General features: G+C 42.3%; 1 protein-coding gene across 1 annotated transcript in view; it reads left to right on the plus strand.

The window, feature by feature from the left end:
* The window catches only part of PRDM6 (PR/SET domain 6), a 51,100-nt gene that overhangs the window by 3,656 nt on the left and 33,743 nt on the right, over positions 1–13,701 (plus strand). Inside the window, exon 4 of the mRNA XM_057367781.1 lies at positions 7,415–7,722. Within this exon, the coding sequence (XP_057223764.1) occupies positions 7,415–7,722 (308 nt within the window). The remainder of the gene's footprint in view (positions 1–7,414; positions 7,723–13,701) is intronic.

A 13,701-nucleotide genomic window follows, 5' to 3' on the forward strand; every position in this document is an offset into this window, starting at 1 on the left:
CGCTGAATAATTTCTTCCCGGCTGCGATATTAAAAGTGTATTCGGGAAAGCAAACGGGTCGATTGCGGAAAGGACCCTAGTGAATCGGGACGGGGCAGTCGTAGCTGTCGGAAGGACGGACGGGGGACAGCCAGTGCCGTCTCGCCCCCTTCTTTTTTTGTCTTCAGCTAGATCTAAAAATTCTTATAATTTACTTTGTTACAGGGTGGTTTTCGCTTCAGCGACTATTAGTTGCCTCTGAGCAAAACTTTTGACACGAGTGTTTCAGCCTTCTGGGACCAAGTGSAGTTGCTTTGGGCAACTCGTGCTTTAAAAAAAAAATAAAGAAAAAAGGAAACAGTAAATGAAGAAGTAGTGCGGCAACTACAGCCTATGCCGTGCCACGCACTCGCACGATCAAGGGAACAAACCGCGGGGCACGGGCCTGGCTGCCCCTGCGCGGTTCCCCGAGTGCCGCCGGGGTCACGCCTGGGGTCCGTGGGCAGGTGGGATTTCCAATCGCCTTGACTCCCATCCTCACTCCCCGTTTCGCATGACTCCCATCCTCACTGCCGTTTGGGGGGCGTGGGTGAAATAAGGAGCCGTCTACTTTAGTGTGAGTTGTATTTGCTTGCTTCACTTCCATCTCCGGGCAGCCCCACCAAGAGCCCGAGACGGGCGGGCTCTCCCCAGCCCGGCACGGACACCCACCCGCCGGGMTCAATCCCCTCTCCGGAGCGGGGATGTGGGCCGCCGCCTCTGCCTGGCCCAGCAGGCCTCCGTCTGCTTCTCGGGCTCTCATCTTAGCCGTATCTTCTTCACCAACCGAGCGAGTGCCCCGGCTCCCCTACTTTCCCAAATACCCCCCTCTCTCCAACCCGAGCATCCCCTTCTTCCCCGCCGTGTCCTCTCTCCCCGGGAGGTCCCACCCTCTCGGGAGACGCGCTGGCGAACTCCGCGTGTGCCCCGACCGCTCTGCTTGGCTGCGGCGGGTCAGGGTGCGGTGGCCGGGCTTGCCCGGGTAGCCCGAGCGGCGAGCGAGGCGCTCCGGGCCGTCAGCCACCCCGCCCGGCCCCGCTCGCCAGTCCCAGCCCGGCCCCGCTCGCCAGCCCCAGCCCCGGCCCGGCGCCGGGCGGCCGCCGCGGGAAGATGGATGGGCGGCGGTTTCCCCATAGACGCACGCCTTGATCGTCAAATATCAATGAATAGGGCACGGTCTCGGGCGAGGGAGGGGGGCGAGGGCCGCCTAGGAGCTGCGGGTTAAGCGTCTGTATGTAATTGTTTTAAATTGAAAGGGGGTTAGCTAGGGAAAAATAATAATAAAAAAAGCAATCAAGAGACAAAACCCTAATTAGGGCCCTGCAGTCTTTACTCCCAGGGAAGTAAARGGGATTATGTTAAAGCCCTGATAATGTGGCAGGCGGCTGGGGACCGTTTGCTTCCCAGCCTTGAATCTGGAATGATGAGGGTATTTCTGGGCGCTGGGGGAGGGGCGCTCGGGCGGCCAGGAGGAGATCTCCTAGGGTGAGTCTGGGGGGCTGCGAGGCCGGCTGGTTTCGGTGGAGACTTGTCGCTATCTGCCGCACTGAGAGCTCTGAGACTCCTCTCCCTCCAGCAGAACGCACCAACCTGCCGCTGTAATAAATACGCCGTGTAAAACTGAAGTGTCACGCGACCAAGCACTTTGCACGCCTTTTCCCATTCAATTTATGGGCAGACAGTGCATATATAACACGCTGTGAAGTGGATCGGTGTGTAAAATATTTGGACTTCTTTTTTTTTTCTCTCTAGACTGCTGGTAACCTGTATGATTTAGCTATTTTACATCATTAGTTACCCGCACCCTTAAACATAGCAGATAGCCATACATTAGATTGAGGTTAGAGAAGGTGGTGACTGTTTATTTAGGGTGATAAAATGGTCCATCAGCAGTAATCTCCATCGATATGTGCCACCAGGAGATGAAGGATGAGGGGACAAGCCACAATTAATTGCCCTATAGTTTTGTAGGAGAGAGTGGAGCTGGTGCGGAGTGAACTTCGATCTCCTCTGCTAGAGCCTATTCATCATCTCTACATTGTATATGGGGGTCTCTCAGGGGCAGAGGGTGGCAAGGTTTATCTACACACAATATTCTCCTACCCTTCTCATACCTGACACAGAAATTTAATTCATTCATACCTTCAGAAAAAGGCAGGGAAAATCAAATCCACCTCTCTCAACCCGGCCCCCATCCGCCTCTTAAAAATAACCCGAAAGCCGCTTCGCAGGCRGGGCGGCCCCCCTGACCCACCCCGGGGCACCCAGGCGGGCCTTCGAACATCATCTTCCTCGAAGGAGCAGGAGGGGGTGTGCCTCAGTGACCCCGAGCGGGAGGCTCGGACCCCGCGGCAGCTCCTGCGCTGRTGCGGGAACAGCGCCCGCACCGCCCGCGGGGCTCCGCTCGCCTGCCCTGCTCCGCGGGGGAATGGCGAGCGAGGGCAAGGGGCTAAGAGCCCGGAGACAGAGCGGGTCGGGGATCCGGGAGCCGGTGACGGTCGCGGGTCAGTGGGCTGAGATTGGTCCTGCTCTCTGAGAAGGGTATTTAGAATAAATAAGCAAATAAATACACGGCACCCGACGGGAACTACGTCTGTGTTTCGTCCCCCGTGAAAGTCTGCCTCCAGTCAGGCAGTYCGCAAGAAACTGTTATTAATTTGGCAAAAGGAGGTTGATACCAGCTCATCGATGAGGAAACTGAAGCGCGAGGGAGACGGTGCTTCCCTGGAAAGCTCCAGCCCTCAGGAAACGAAAGGGTACTTTCTCTGCAGCCCTCCCTCCTGCTTAGCTGGGTACCCGGGCCCAGACAGGGATGCAGGGCCAGCCGTAGTGATTTATACTTGCAAGTGAGTAATACCATGTGAAATGATGGCCACTTACCCTGGATACCTGCATGCTTGTGGTGAATTATGAAGCAGAGGGTCAGAGGCCACCCTTCTTTAATACCAGCAAACTGCAGGTATCCAGTCTAACTGCACCTTTGAAGCATATTATTGCTGAGGAAAAAATGTATTTCTTTCATTTATTGTTACAGCTGGGTTGCTGGTAAAAACATGGTGTTAAACCCTTGTTTTCACTAGGGTGAATTTTTTTTTTCTTTCAGATTTGCTTTAAAGCATGCAAAAGTAGTGTTATTTATATTAGAGAGTGTTTAAAATTACATTTTGAGGCAATGATATGTCCTCTAGCTAAGGTTTAGTACTTTTAAGTGTACTCACATGGAGTTATAGTACTGGCGTTACACTGTGTTCATTTTTCTGGAGGCACATAAGCAGTAACATATTGCAATCCTTCCATAAGAATCCTGCCAAAACGCTCTGCTAGGAAATCCTTTAATTTTCCTTTTCTTGCATCTTCCTTTCCTTAATCCTCCCTTATCTATGGAATATGAAGGTATAAAGTAAGAAACTGATCTCATTCCAAAGTGTTTGGCTGTATCTGGGCCTGCAGTGGAGCATTGCCACTATCTTCACCTTCTACATCTCTAGATTTTATCAGGATGTACTCTGCTCTGGCTGCAGCCCTCCTTTATTTTCCCATTTTTTCAGCAACTCCTCCAATTTTCTCACATTTCTTGCTTCTTCTTGGCCTGATTTGGGGCTTGACTGATGCTACTGCATACATTGGAATTAACCATTTCAGCTGTCCGCGGAGAAGGTACTCACACACAGCTGCTCTCTGAGGCCAAAACTGGAGGAAGGGCACAGTCCATCTCTCCTTGTCACCCTGTGTGGCAGTCCTCTGGAAAGTTCACACCTCTACCAGCATCTCTTTCATGTGAAGTCCCCGCACCAGCATGGGTCATAATGGCCATGGTCCAGTTTGGAGACTCCAGGGATGTCAGTGGACCGCAACAATCTCCGTCTCAAAGCCCCGCTTCTTTCCCATGTCTCATTAAGCATGTTGGTRCCATGTGTCACACGGCATTCTGCAGTCTACATGAAGATGATGCTGTTGATGCTGTCATGAAGCAGGGTAATGTGCAAGTCTTGGACTTCTTGATTTTTTTTCCCAATCTGATGTGAAGGAAATCCTTCCCTTGACTTCGGAGGCAAAGGAATCTACTGCCTAGAGTGACGGGCTTTAAATGTATGCTTCCACGTTTTACACAAAAGTTAGTCACAGAGAGGAAAAAATGCACAGCAGCTTTCTACTTCAGGCATGGTAAAATATATCCAGGATGGCTTCCACTCCTTATTATATTTATGAGAATTTTTAAAGATTTTATTTGTACAATTACATAACAACTTAAGATAAATGCATGATGCATAAAACTAAGAAGAATTTTTGTACTGCTTAGTATTAAAGACAGATTCCTCCCTTCTCATCAACAAACCATTAGCCAAAACAGTCTCAAAAGATGTTCCATTTCCCAAATTTTCAACTTTGGCAGGACAAAGGGAAAGTAACGCAGCAGGGGATGAGATACTGTGACTGCCAAGCATTAAGACATTACCAATGTTTTTGGACAGTGGAAAATAAATATCACCATGTGTGACTTTCTGTAAGGGTAAGTGACAGTGACACAGGGTTTGTTTATACTCCTTGACAATTTCTTAGTTTCTTTTTCTTGGAAATGTGGAAATAAAATATTTAACCCACACTCTTGCGCACATATTGTCAAGATGAAGTGAAGAAATTCTTGTTCTAGGGCAGCTACTCAAATTTTTGTGCATGGAAAGTTGTCCATATCTGGTGACGGGATGCAGGAACTTGACGCTGATATTGTCTGAGTAGAGTCATGAAGATGCCTTAGCATGTTTAAAGTAAATTTCTCCAGAGATACAGTTCTTCTAAAAAAGCCATTGCAATCACGTAGTTGTGAGGAGAGTTACACAGCTAGAAAATATTGAGGCAGCCCAAACAGGTAGAATTTAAGGGCCTATCCTGGGTGCTAATTGACATAATGGTTAGCAATAGTTTCTTTAAGTCCTCAGTATTCCTGTAAGATGTTTTCTCTCTAATTTGCGTGGGTAGATGTCAGATTTCATAGAATCACAGAACAATTTGGGTTGGAAAAGATCTGGGAAGTCGTCAAGTCCAGCTGTAGATCATAGAGCTCAGCCATGATCTGGTTGCAGCTTGCCAAACTGTTTCAGATTATGGGTTTCTTTTTTTTTTTTTTTGTTGTTTGTGGGGTTTTTTCTTCCCTTTTCCTATTTGTGATCCTTTCCTATGTGACTGCCAGTGCCAAACTACACTGCTGCCCCTAATATCTTTGGGTATGCCAAAACCACAGAATTTCTTGCTGACTGGTTTTGAAGAGGAAAAAGAAGAAAAGATKCTGTGGTGATACCTCACTTTCCAAATTAGCTGTGGAAATAATAACAAAACAAACAAGAAAAAAATACCCCAGCATGTACTTGCTGCCTTTTATTCATCATGTTTCATAACGGTTGTAGGAGTATTTGCTGCGTAGTATCTTGTTTTAGGACTAGCCAGAAATGCCTTCCCTGGGGTCCTGCAAATCCCATCCTCCATCCACCTCTCTAATTGACGTGGCTGAGAGAGCAGAACCCGTCTGCAGTTGCAGTTTAGCCCAACAGAAGTCGTTCTGCGGCAAGGATTATGGTCCTTAAGGCGAGCCGAAATTGTCCCCTCCAGCCCAAGCCATGCTTTTGCCGAGGTGAGCGCGGTCCCCACTAGGTGGCTTTGTCCTGCCGCGCCGCCGGCTCCTCTCCATCCTGCCGCCTGCCCGGTGCAGCCAGGGATGCACGGCTTGGGGCCAGATTCCCACAGAGCCCTTCTTCTGCAGAGGCACCCATCCGAGGGAAGCACAACTCAGGGATTGTCTTCTTGTTTTCTGCTAAAATCTGTGAGCGCTGCTGAGGGTAGGGAGATTGAACAGATGAGCACTATGGGTGGAGACACACATTTTCTGCAAGACCCAAAAGTGCAATGRTTTTGAGGGAAATTAGTTTCTATTTAACTTACTGATATTTTCATTTTTCTATATGTACCAGGTTTTTACRGTAAAATTTAGAATAGGATGGCAGGAAAGCGTTCTTATGTAGCATGGCTAAAACTGGAGAATACTCATCAAAGCCATATTTTGAAGATTCATCTTTTATTATCCTCTATCAGCTTTTGCTGAAATGAGGGCAGGGTTTTCCTTTGGAGGATCTATAGGAAAGAGGCCCACTTAACACATGGTACATCCACTTTGGAAAGAAGAACATCTGAGTTGGCCCCCTGAGAATTGAAATTGTGGTTGCAGGCAATCCAGCAAGTCTAAACCTGAGGCACCGATTCTATAGCAAATTCTGTGCTCCATTCGTCATCAGAGTGGTTTATAAARTTATTAATGGGAAAGATGTAGGACTTGCTACATGACTACTATGGCATAATTATTGTTTTTTTCTTTGTATTTCTGGAATAAATTTATATAAAAACCTTTATAGTGCTACAAAAATGAAATGTGAAGAAGATGGTAACTTATTTCAAGAGATTCATTGTTATGTTAACTCAGCATATCTCCAGASAAATTAGTTTCTTGCACATGAAACATTTTCCTGGGAAAATGTACATTCATTTGTTGTGGAGTCGTGTGCAGTGGAAACATTTAACCAAAATTTTCTTTGGTCAGAAAAGTCATGGTAAAGTCTTCCCAAGAGAGAGACATGTCATCCATTATTAACAACAGTYAGGAAGATTAACATTTTTCCAAACTGATCTTTTTCACAGGAATTGTTCACAAACCCAGTAATGCTGTGTTGGTTTTTTGCCTAGCTTCAGTTACATGTAACAGGCAAAGAACACGTGCTCTCATTCAATAAAAAAAAAAAAATTCAGATGTGTGCTAGGAACTAGTAATATTTGCCACATAACTACAGTTTTAAGATTAGATTTGTCTTTAGGAAAGTAAATGCACATGCAGGCTCCAATTTGTCATTCAYGGGGTTCTGCTTTATTTGTTTTATTTTCTGAGCAGACAGGCATGCACACATATGTTGATGCAAAAACCAGAGTGAATGTTCATTTGAAATAAGGATTAAATTAAATCTTGTTCCAATTAAGCCCGTGGGCTGAGCTGTGGTAAGGCAATTGAGAGGGCCTTGTAAGGCTCTATGACTGYATTTTAAAATGTCTCACTGAAGCACATTGGGATGGTTTATCCGGGCTATTTATTAGTCAGAAAATTCATCTTAAAAAACACTGTTAAAGTAAATGAGTTTTGGCAGTTTTGTGAATACACCAGGCTTGCGAATGGTCTGCAGGATTTCTGCTCAGCCTTTGGAATGTCTGATTTAGGGCTTTGGTGAGATTTGAGAAACCAGCCTAAGCAATGCACAGATGGGTATATGTGTGCTGGATTGCCATGGTGTGGCTCATGGCAGTGGTGACAGTGGTGGCCAGCAGCACCGTACTGACGGTGTCTTTCCCCCTTTGTCCCCAGGATGTGACATGTGCGCTGACAACCGCAAYGGGGAGTGCCCCATGCACGGGCCCCTGCACTCCCTGCGCCGGCTGGTGGGCACCAGCAGCGCGGCCGCCGCGGCGCCTCCGCCAGAGATCCCCGAGTGGCTCCGGGACCTGCCCCGGGAAGTGTGTCTGTGCACCAGCACCGTGCCCGGCCTCGCCTACGGCATCTGCGCCGCACAGCGCATCCAGCAGGGCACCTGGATCGGGCCCTTCCAGGGAATCCTGCTCTTGCCGGAGAAGGTTCAAGCAGGTGCCATCAGGAACACTCAGCATCTCTGGGAAGTAAGTTACCACCTTTCTTTTCTTTCCTTCCTTGTCAARTTTGATCTTTGCGAAGTAAACGTGGATTGTGATTGTATGCGGTAGTAGCCCCATAACTAGCCGTGAAAACAGGCAAACCCATGATTCAAATAAACTGAGCAAGTGGGCTTGGAAAAATCAGTGCAAGCAGAAGCCTTGCTGCTCTAAAGGTAGCCAGAAAATCAGTGGACACCATGGAGTTCCAGTTGGCTTGTAAAAGGAGAGCAATTTGTTGTGGGTGCTGTCAAGTGGAGTAGAGAGGCTTGGGCAGAGACATCTGAAGCTTTTACAGCACCTGGTGCTTTCCATATTTTGGCCGGAGTTACGAGAGCTGATGGAGCTCTCAGGTCACAGCGGCGGCTGTGTCACATTAGAGCAGCTCATATGGGTTGAGATGGATGCTGCACCATTGCTGTGCCCCAGCCAGTCCCAAAAAGCTGCTGAAACAAGCACAGGACCCTGCTCTACAGCCTCGTTCTTTGCACTGTTGAGGGGTTAGTGCTTGTTCAGCTTAGCTCAGCTCTGCTCTTGTACTGCCCATGCATTTCCCTAATGACGTTCCCATATTTTTGTGCGAAAGCCATTTTTAGATCCCTCAAGATTTTTTAATTCTTATTTTTAAAAAATATTTGCCCCTGTCTCGGAGAGGGTAACTGTGATAACTGTTGGAGAAAATGTATAATCCCTTCACATCAGAAAGAGCTCACTCTCTTCCTAGTCTTTTGCCATTCATGTCTTCTTTGATTTGTACTGGAAAATGTGATTTTTAGTTCTGCTTAGTCCTCTGTAGCTGCAATCTCTGCYTGCCTCCAGACTAACTGCTACAGGCAGTCAGTAGAAACATGACCGTAGAAACATGATTGTAGATCTGCTTGTGGTATTTGCTCATCTAGACAAAATCCAAATTTTCAGAATATAAGGAGTCCATGACAATGCAAGGAATGGTTTTGCTTTCTTCAGCGAGTGTACAGTGAAATAAAATAGATGTTTGAAAGATATTTGGGGGTGTGGAAGCCTAAGAGCATCTGTATATTTTCTTTATTAAAAAAAATAGAAAATAACATATCGGAGTCTTTGTCTCAAAGTATTTACCCCAAAAAGTCATTGTGGCAAGGGGGAGATTTTTGCATTAAAAAGATCTGTCTCAGAACACACCTGAATGTATTCAGCAAAACTGGATAAATTGCAATGATTGGGAGTTTTGCTGCTGTCCCAAGTGGAGATGGAATTTCTTWTGCATAGCAGATCTTGATAATTTGGATTTAAATTTGGTCCTACCAAAGCCCAGTGATGATAATGAGAGTGTTTTTGGGATGTTATTATTCAAACACTTTTTTAATGGGACATTTTATAATGACRTTGGAGCTCTAATTGTTAAGACATATATTGTGGTTTAGACTATTCTAATTAACAGAACATATAATAGTAAAATGAGATTTCCAGATCCACATATTACATCAAATATTGAAATTTAGATAAAATAAATAGATAATATTTTCCATAAAAATCTACATTATCAACTTAATTTAAAAAAAATATTAATTATTTTTGTGCAAGTTGGAAATCTAGATGATATCTTTTGAAATAGGCAAGAATTTTTAGTCATTTTTTCAGGTTAACTTAGAAAACTGTTTTGAAGCAATGAAAGAAGCAAGAGTTTTTAAAGAARCAAACTAAGAGCTAAAAAGCAGAAAGATACTAAGGGAAAAATAAAAACTGGTACTATTTTATGTGCCAATTTCAGGCCATCAGTGGTTGTCAGCTGAGTTTTTGTGCGAGTTTGCTCTCATGCACTTAACACACAACACAAATTTCCTGTTGGCTAGCAAAATGAGTGYAAAATGAGTGCATGTATTTTAATTGAATTATATTAAAAATAAGAAATAATTTAAATTTAATATTAGTGTATTGCTCAGCAGTTCATGGTCTTGAATTATTTCTTTTAATGATGAAAACTGTTATCAAAGAAACACAAACTCTATGGTCTAGTTAAAACTTTGCTTTTTCTCCTTTGTTTTGTCTTTCAATTTGGCATACTTTATCTATCAGAAAACCAATATTTAATAAAGAAAAATACAGTAAAAGGAAGTAATCAGAGACTGTGTGATTTTGCAAAACCTGAACTATAAAAATAAGTAAAAGAAAATGCAATAGTGTGTCTGAATAGTCTGTATCCATTTAGTCTACATGGTATAGRAAAGTGGATAAAATCACTGTAAATGATAAAGGAATATCTCATCACGGTCTCTTTATAAAGCTGTGGTTTAGTCAATTCTCTTCTACCAGTATCTTCCAGATAGCTGCAAATACAAATCTGTTCACACATTAACTGTTCAGCATTATGCTTGGAGAGAACTTCACTTTATTAGCATTGTAAACAACCTTTTAACATCTTTCTCTCATCACTGCAAAGTTGATAGATATTTGTTTTAGTTTACARTTCTTTGTTTTCAGTGTGCACCAGACAAATAGAAGGGCTATTGCAAACACTTTCATGTGTAGTTACTGTTTTGGTGGCAATTTTTTTCTTATACTCTTTGTTGTGGGAAGCATCAAAAGCAGCACATTTGATGTAYAGTTCCGCACCATGGAAATACGCTTCAGCCTGTCTGCACAAGTGTTCCCACCATGCCCTCAATGTTTGCTTTGTGTGTAATCCACACAGGATAATACACAACGACTCGGAGWAAATGACACACCATTCCATTACCTCACAACAGGCCCCGACACCTATGGGTGTTCATGGGAAATTATAGAGTTCTCTCACAATCAGCCAAGATAATTTTTTATAACTTACAGAAAGATCAGTCTTCCAGAAAGCCAAAAATATTAGTCATTTGCAGTTGTAGTTTTTTTTTGTTGGTTTTTTTTTTTTTTTTTTTTTTTTTTTTTTTCTTTCCCTTTGGCCCACTTCTATTCCATCTAGAGTTTGCTTGTGTTTTATAAAAATACAATAAACTCTGATTTGTTTAAAACAAAAACAGGACTGGGTGTATTAAGTAAACACTCTCTTTGGTAATACAGGCATTTATTCCAACAGTGCTTGATAATATTTCTGATACTCTTTTCTTCTTTTTTTTTTTTTTGAAGTGGTGAGAATAATCCTTTTGTTATTGCAAAGAAAACAGAGACTTTCTTAGCAATTAGGTCTTACTGATGAGAATGAGATAATTTTCCACTAATGTGTTTTCTAATAAAGAAGTGGAAAGGCACACTTGATTCCAACATATATGAAAACATTATCTCAATTATTAATGTGTCCTTACTCCCTGGAGATAAATTAATCTAGTTGCACATGGTTTCCCCTTTCTGTTTAACATCAAAATTTAATAAGAGTAGACTTAAGGAATGTATACGATATACACTTAAATTGTATTAGAATAGAACACAGAAGTTTGAAAGGCGTGTATGTTTTAGTAGTCAAAGATTTCAGGCTTTAAACTTYAAACCGTGAATCCTGGAAAGAGCTAATTTGTAAATGGTTTTTTCCCCTGCAAATGCAGCTTAGATGAAAAAAACTTTTACTGACAGATATATCAAAGGATACAGTCTTATAGTTTCCTGTTCTTCATGTGCCTGATAAAGAGTTTGATWTTTTTTTTTCTTCATGAGAGGTCGTATAGTTATTTTCTTCTTGAAATAACATACGAATGTCAAATATATAATTTCACTTCATTTTAACTTTGCTTAATTGAAGTTTAGAATTTTTGGAAGAAATGCTTTATCAGATGTTACTTTTTTTCAAGGATGAGGAAAATCATACATATATATATATATATATGAATATATACATATATACATATATACATAATTATACATGTTTATATGTATATATATGTATGCACATCAGGGCCTTCATTAGCAAATACAAAATGGTAAATCTGTGTAACTGATCTTCCCCTTAAAAACTCCCCCTCTCCCACTGCTTCCTTCTTCCCCCTGGAATTAACTGGCACTACAAGAAAGTRTGTGTGTCACCTTACTAAAATACCATTTGGGTACTTATTGGCCTTCTTGAGCCTCAGCTGAAGTAAAAGAAAGCATTTCCTTCATCCAGACCAAGAGCAGGCATTTTTCTGGGATGCATGCTGGCCAGGGCCCRTGGAGCTAACCTGGACACTTCTGAACAAATTAATTTGCACAGAGAACCCTTACCTTCCAAATGAAGCACTCATTCCYGTTATAGTGATAGATTTGTACTCAGATTCTCAAGGCTACAGTTTTGGACTAAATTCACTGTAACAGAAAAGCACTGGGGGATAGAATTWTGTGCACGCCGTCGTTCTATTAAAGTGAAAGTTATGTTTCTCAGCAATCCATCATCTAATATTCCAGACTGCTTGTCAGCTCTGTTTCAAATTTGTCATGTCCATGAAACTCTAGTAATTTTGTCTTGAAAAACCTCCTTAGTTACTTTACTGTTGTATCTCAAGTTGTTTAGAGTAACAGTCGGTACCATTCCGTTATTTTCTTGTTTTGCCATTTCTGAGGATTTTGTGTGATATATGATATGACCCTTGCATATATTTTCCATCGAAAATGCAATAATTTTTATTTCTACATGGATTTTACGTTCTCATACTGTGGGCAAATATCCCTAATGTTGTGGTCAGTAGCCTGCTAAGATGTAACTTCAGTGAAAAGACATTCAGTGCCACAGCTTCTTTAATTTGTGTACCTTAGAAGAAAATTGCACTAAGCATCTACAAAGCAGCCCTCTATCATTAGCATTTCTGGATCGTTTACCACGATTTACATTTTTCCAGATAACTTCTATAAGTTAGAAATTCCTTCTGTTAATAAAAAGTTAGTATATCCCAAATATAGAAGGTACTTTACGTTTGATAATTTTTGGTCTTAGATAATCTAAACCAAACCTTGATATTTCTTTTAGAAGACCTGTGACTTTTATAAGACTCATGAATTATCTTCATGAGTACAAAGACATGTATCTCCATGTCTTTGGTATTTTCTTTCCAACTACACAACGTATTTATTGTGTGTCTGAGTAGATAAATAAGCTTAAGCACACATGCTACAAAATAAATCTTATTTTCAGGGGGACAGATCCTCTTCCTATATAAGAAATTGAGGTTTGGAATAAGCTTTGGTGTTTGGAGCTGGATTACAGTCTCAGAATTTTAATAGTTACTGAAAACAGTATTTCTATGGACTGCATGGAACATGCACGCGTCTGGACACACGCTATTCCCAGAAAAAAAAATATTTTCTAAATTGCTAGATCATGCAGGGACTGTCTGTTTTTCCATGGCACATAATCTCACCTTGGAGATTTCATTATGTAATATGCAAAAATACTGAAGTGGAACACAAATAAATATAAAAGCTCAATTCTGTCCTTATTTGACCATTACCTTTCTTCATTGTTGACATGGCRCCAGTGTTATGGAAATATTTGACCTTTTAATTTTATTAATTATAAAAGCAATTTCTGCTGTTGGATAGGCTAGTTTGTAAGACCTGAAATTACAATTAATTTATGATATCATTAACAGTTAATTCCTTCTACTGACTTTTGATTCAAAATTGGTGAATAAAGGCAGTACTTTAACGACCTATGTGAATGTCCAAAATGCGTTGTGTGCCCAATGACAATAATGAATTTGTTATAGATTTTACAAACCGAAACAGCACAATGTGCTTTTCCAGGTGGTGGTGTCACTCAGTATTCTGAAGAACTGCCTCAATCACTGCTCTACACATTTTGGTCACCCAGATTTTGTGGCATCAAATGCACATGGACTTTAAAGTGCAGACTTTTAAAAGTAATCGCTTAACATAAAAGCTGGAAAATTCAGCCCAGGCTATACCTTCCCTCCACGCATTTGGCACCTTTTCCAGATAAGTTACAGAATTCCATTATCCAAATTGTTACACATGTGTGACAGAGGTTGACCTTTAGTCATGTCAATCCTTTTTGCGTAGGCCTGGGGCTCCAGC

This window comes from Malurus melanocephalus, unplaced genomic scaffold (genome assembly GCF_030028575.1).
Source record: "Malurus melanocephalus ecotype Western Australia unplaced genomic scaffold, MMel_1.1 scaffold_84, whole genome shotgun sequence".
Lineage (NCBI taxonomy): Eukaryota > Metazoa > Chordata > Aves > Passeriformes > Maluridae > Malurus > Malurus melanocephalus.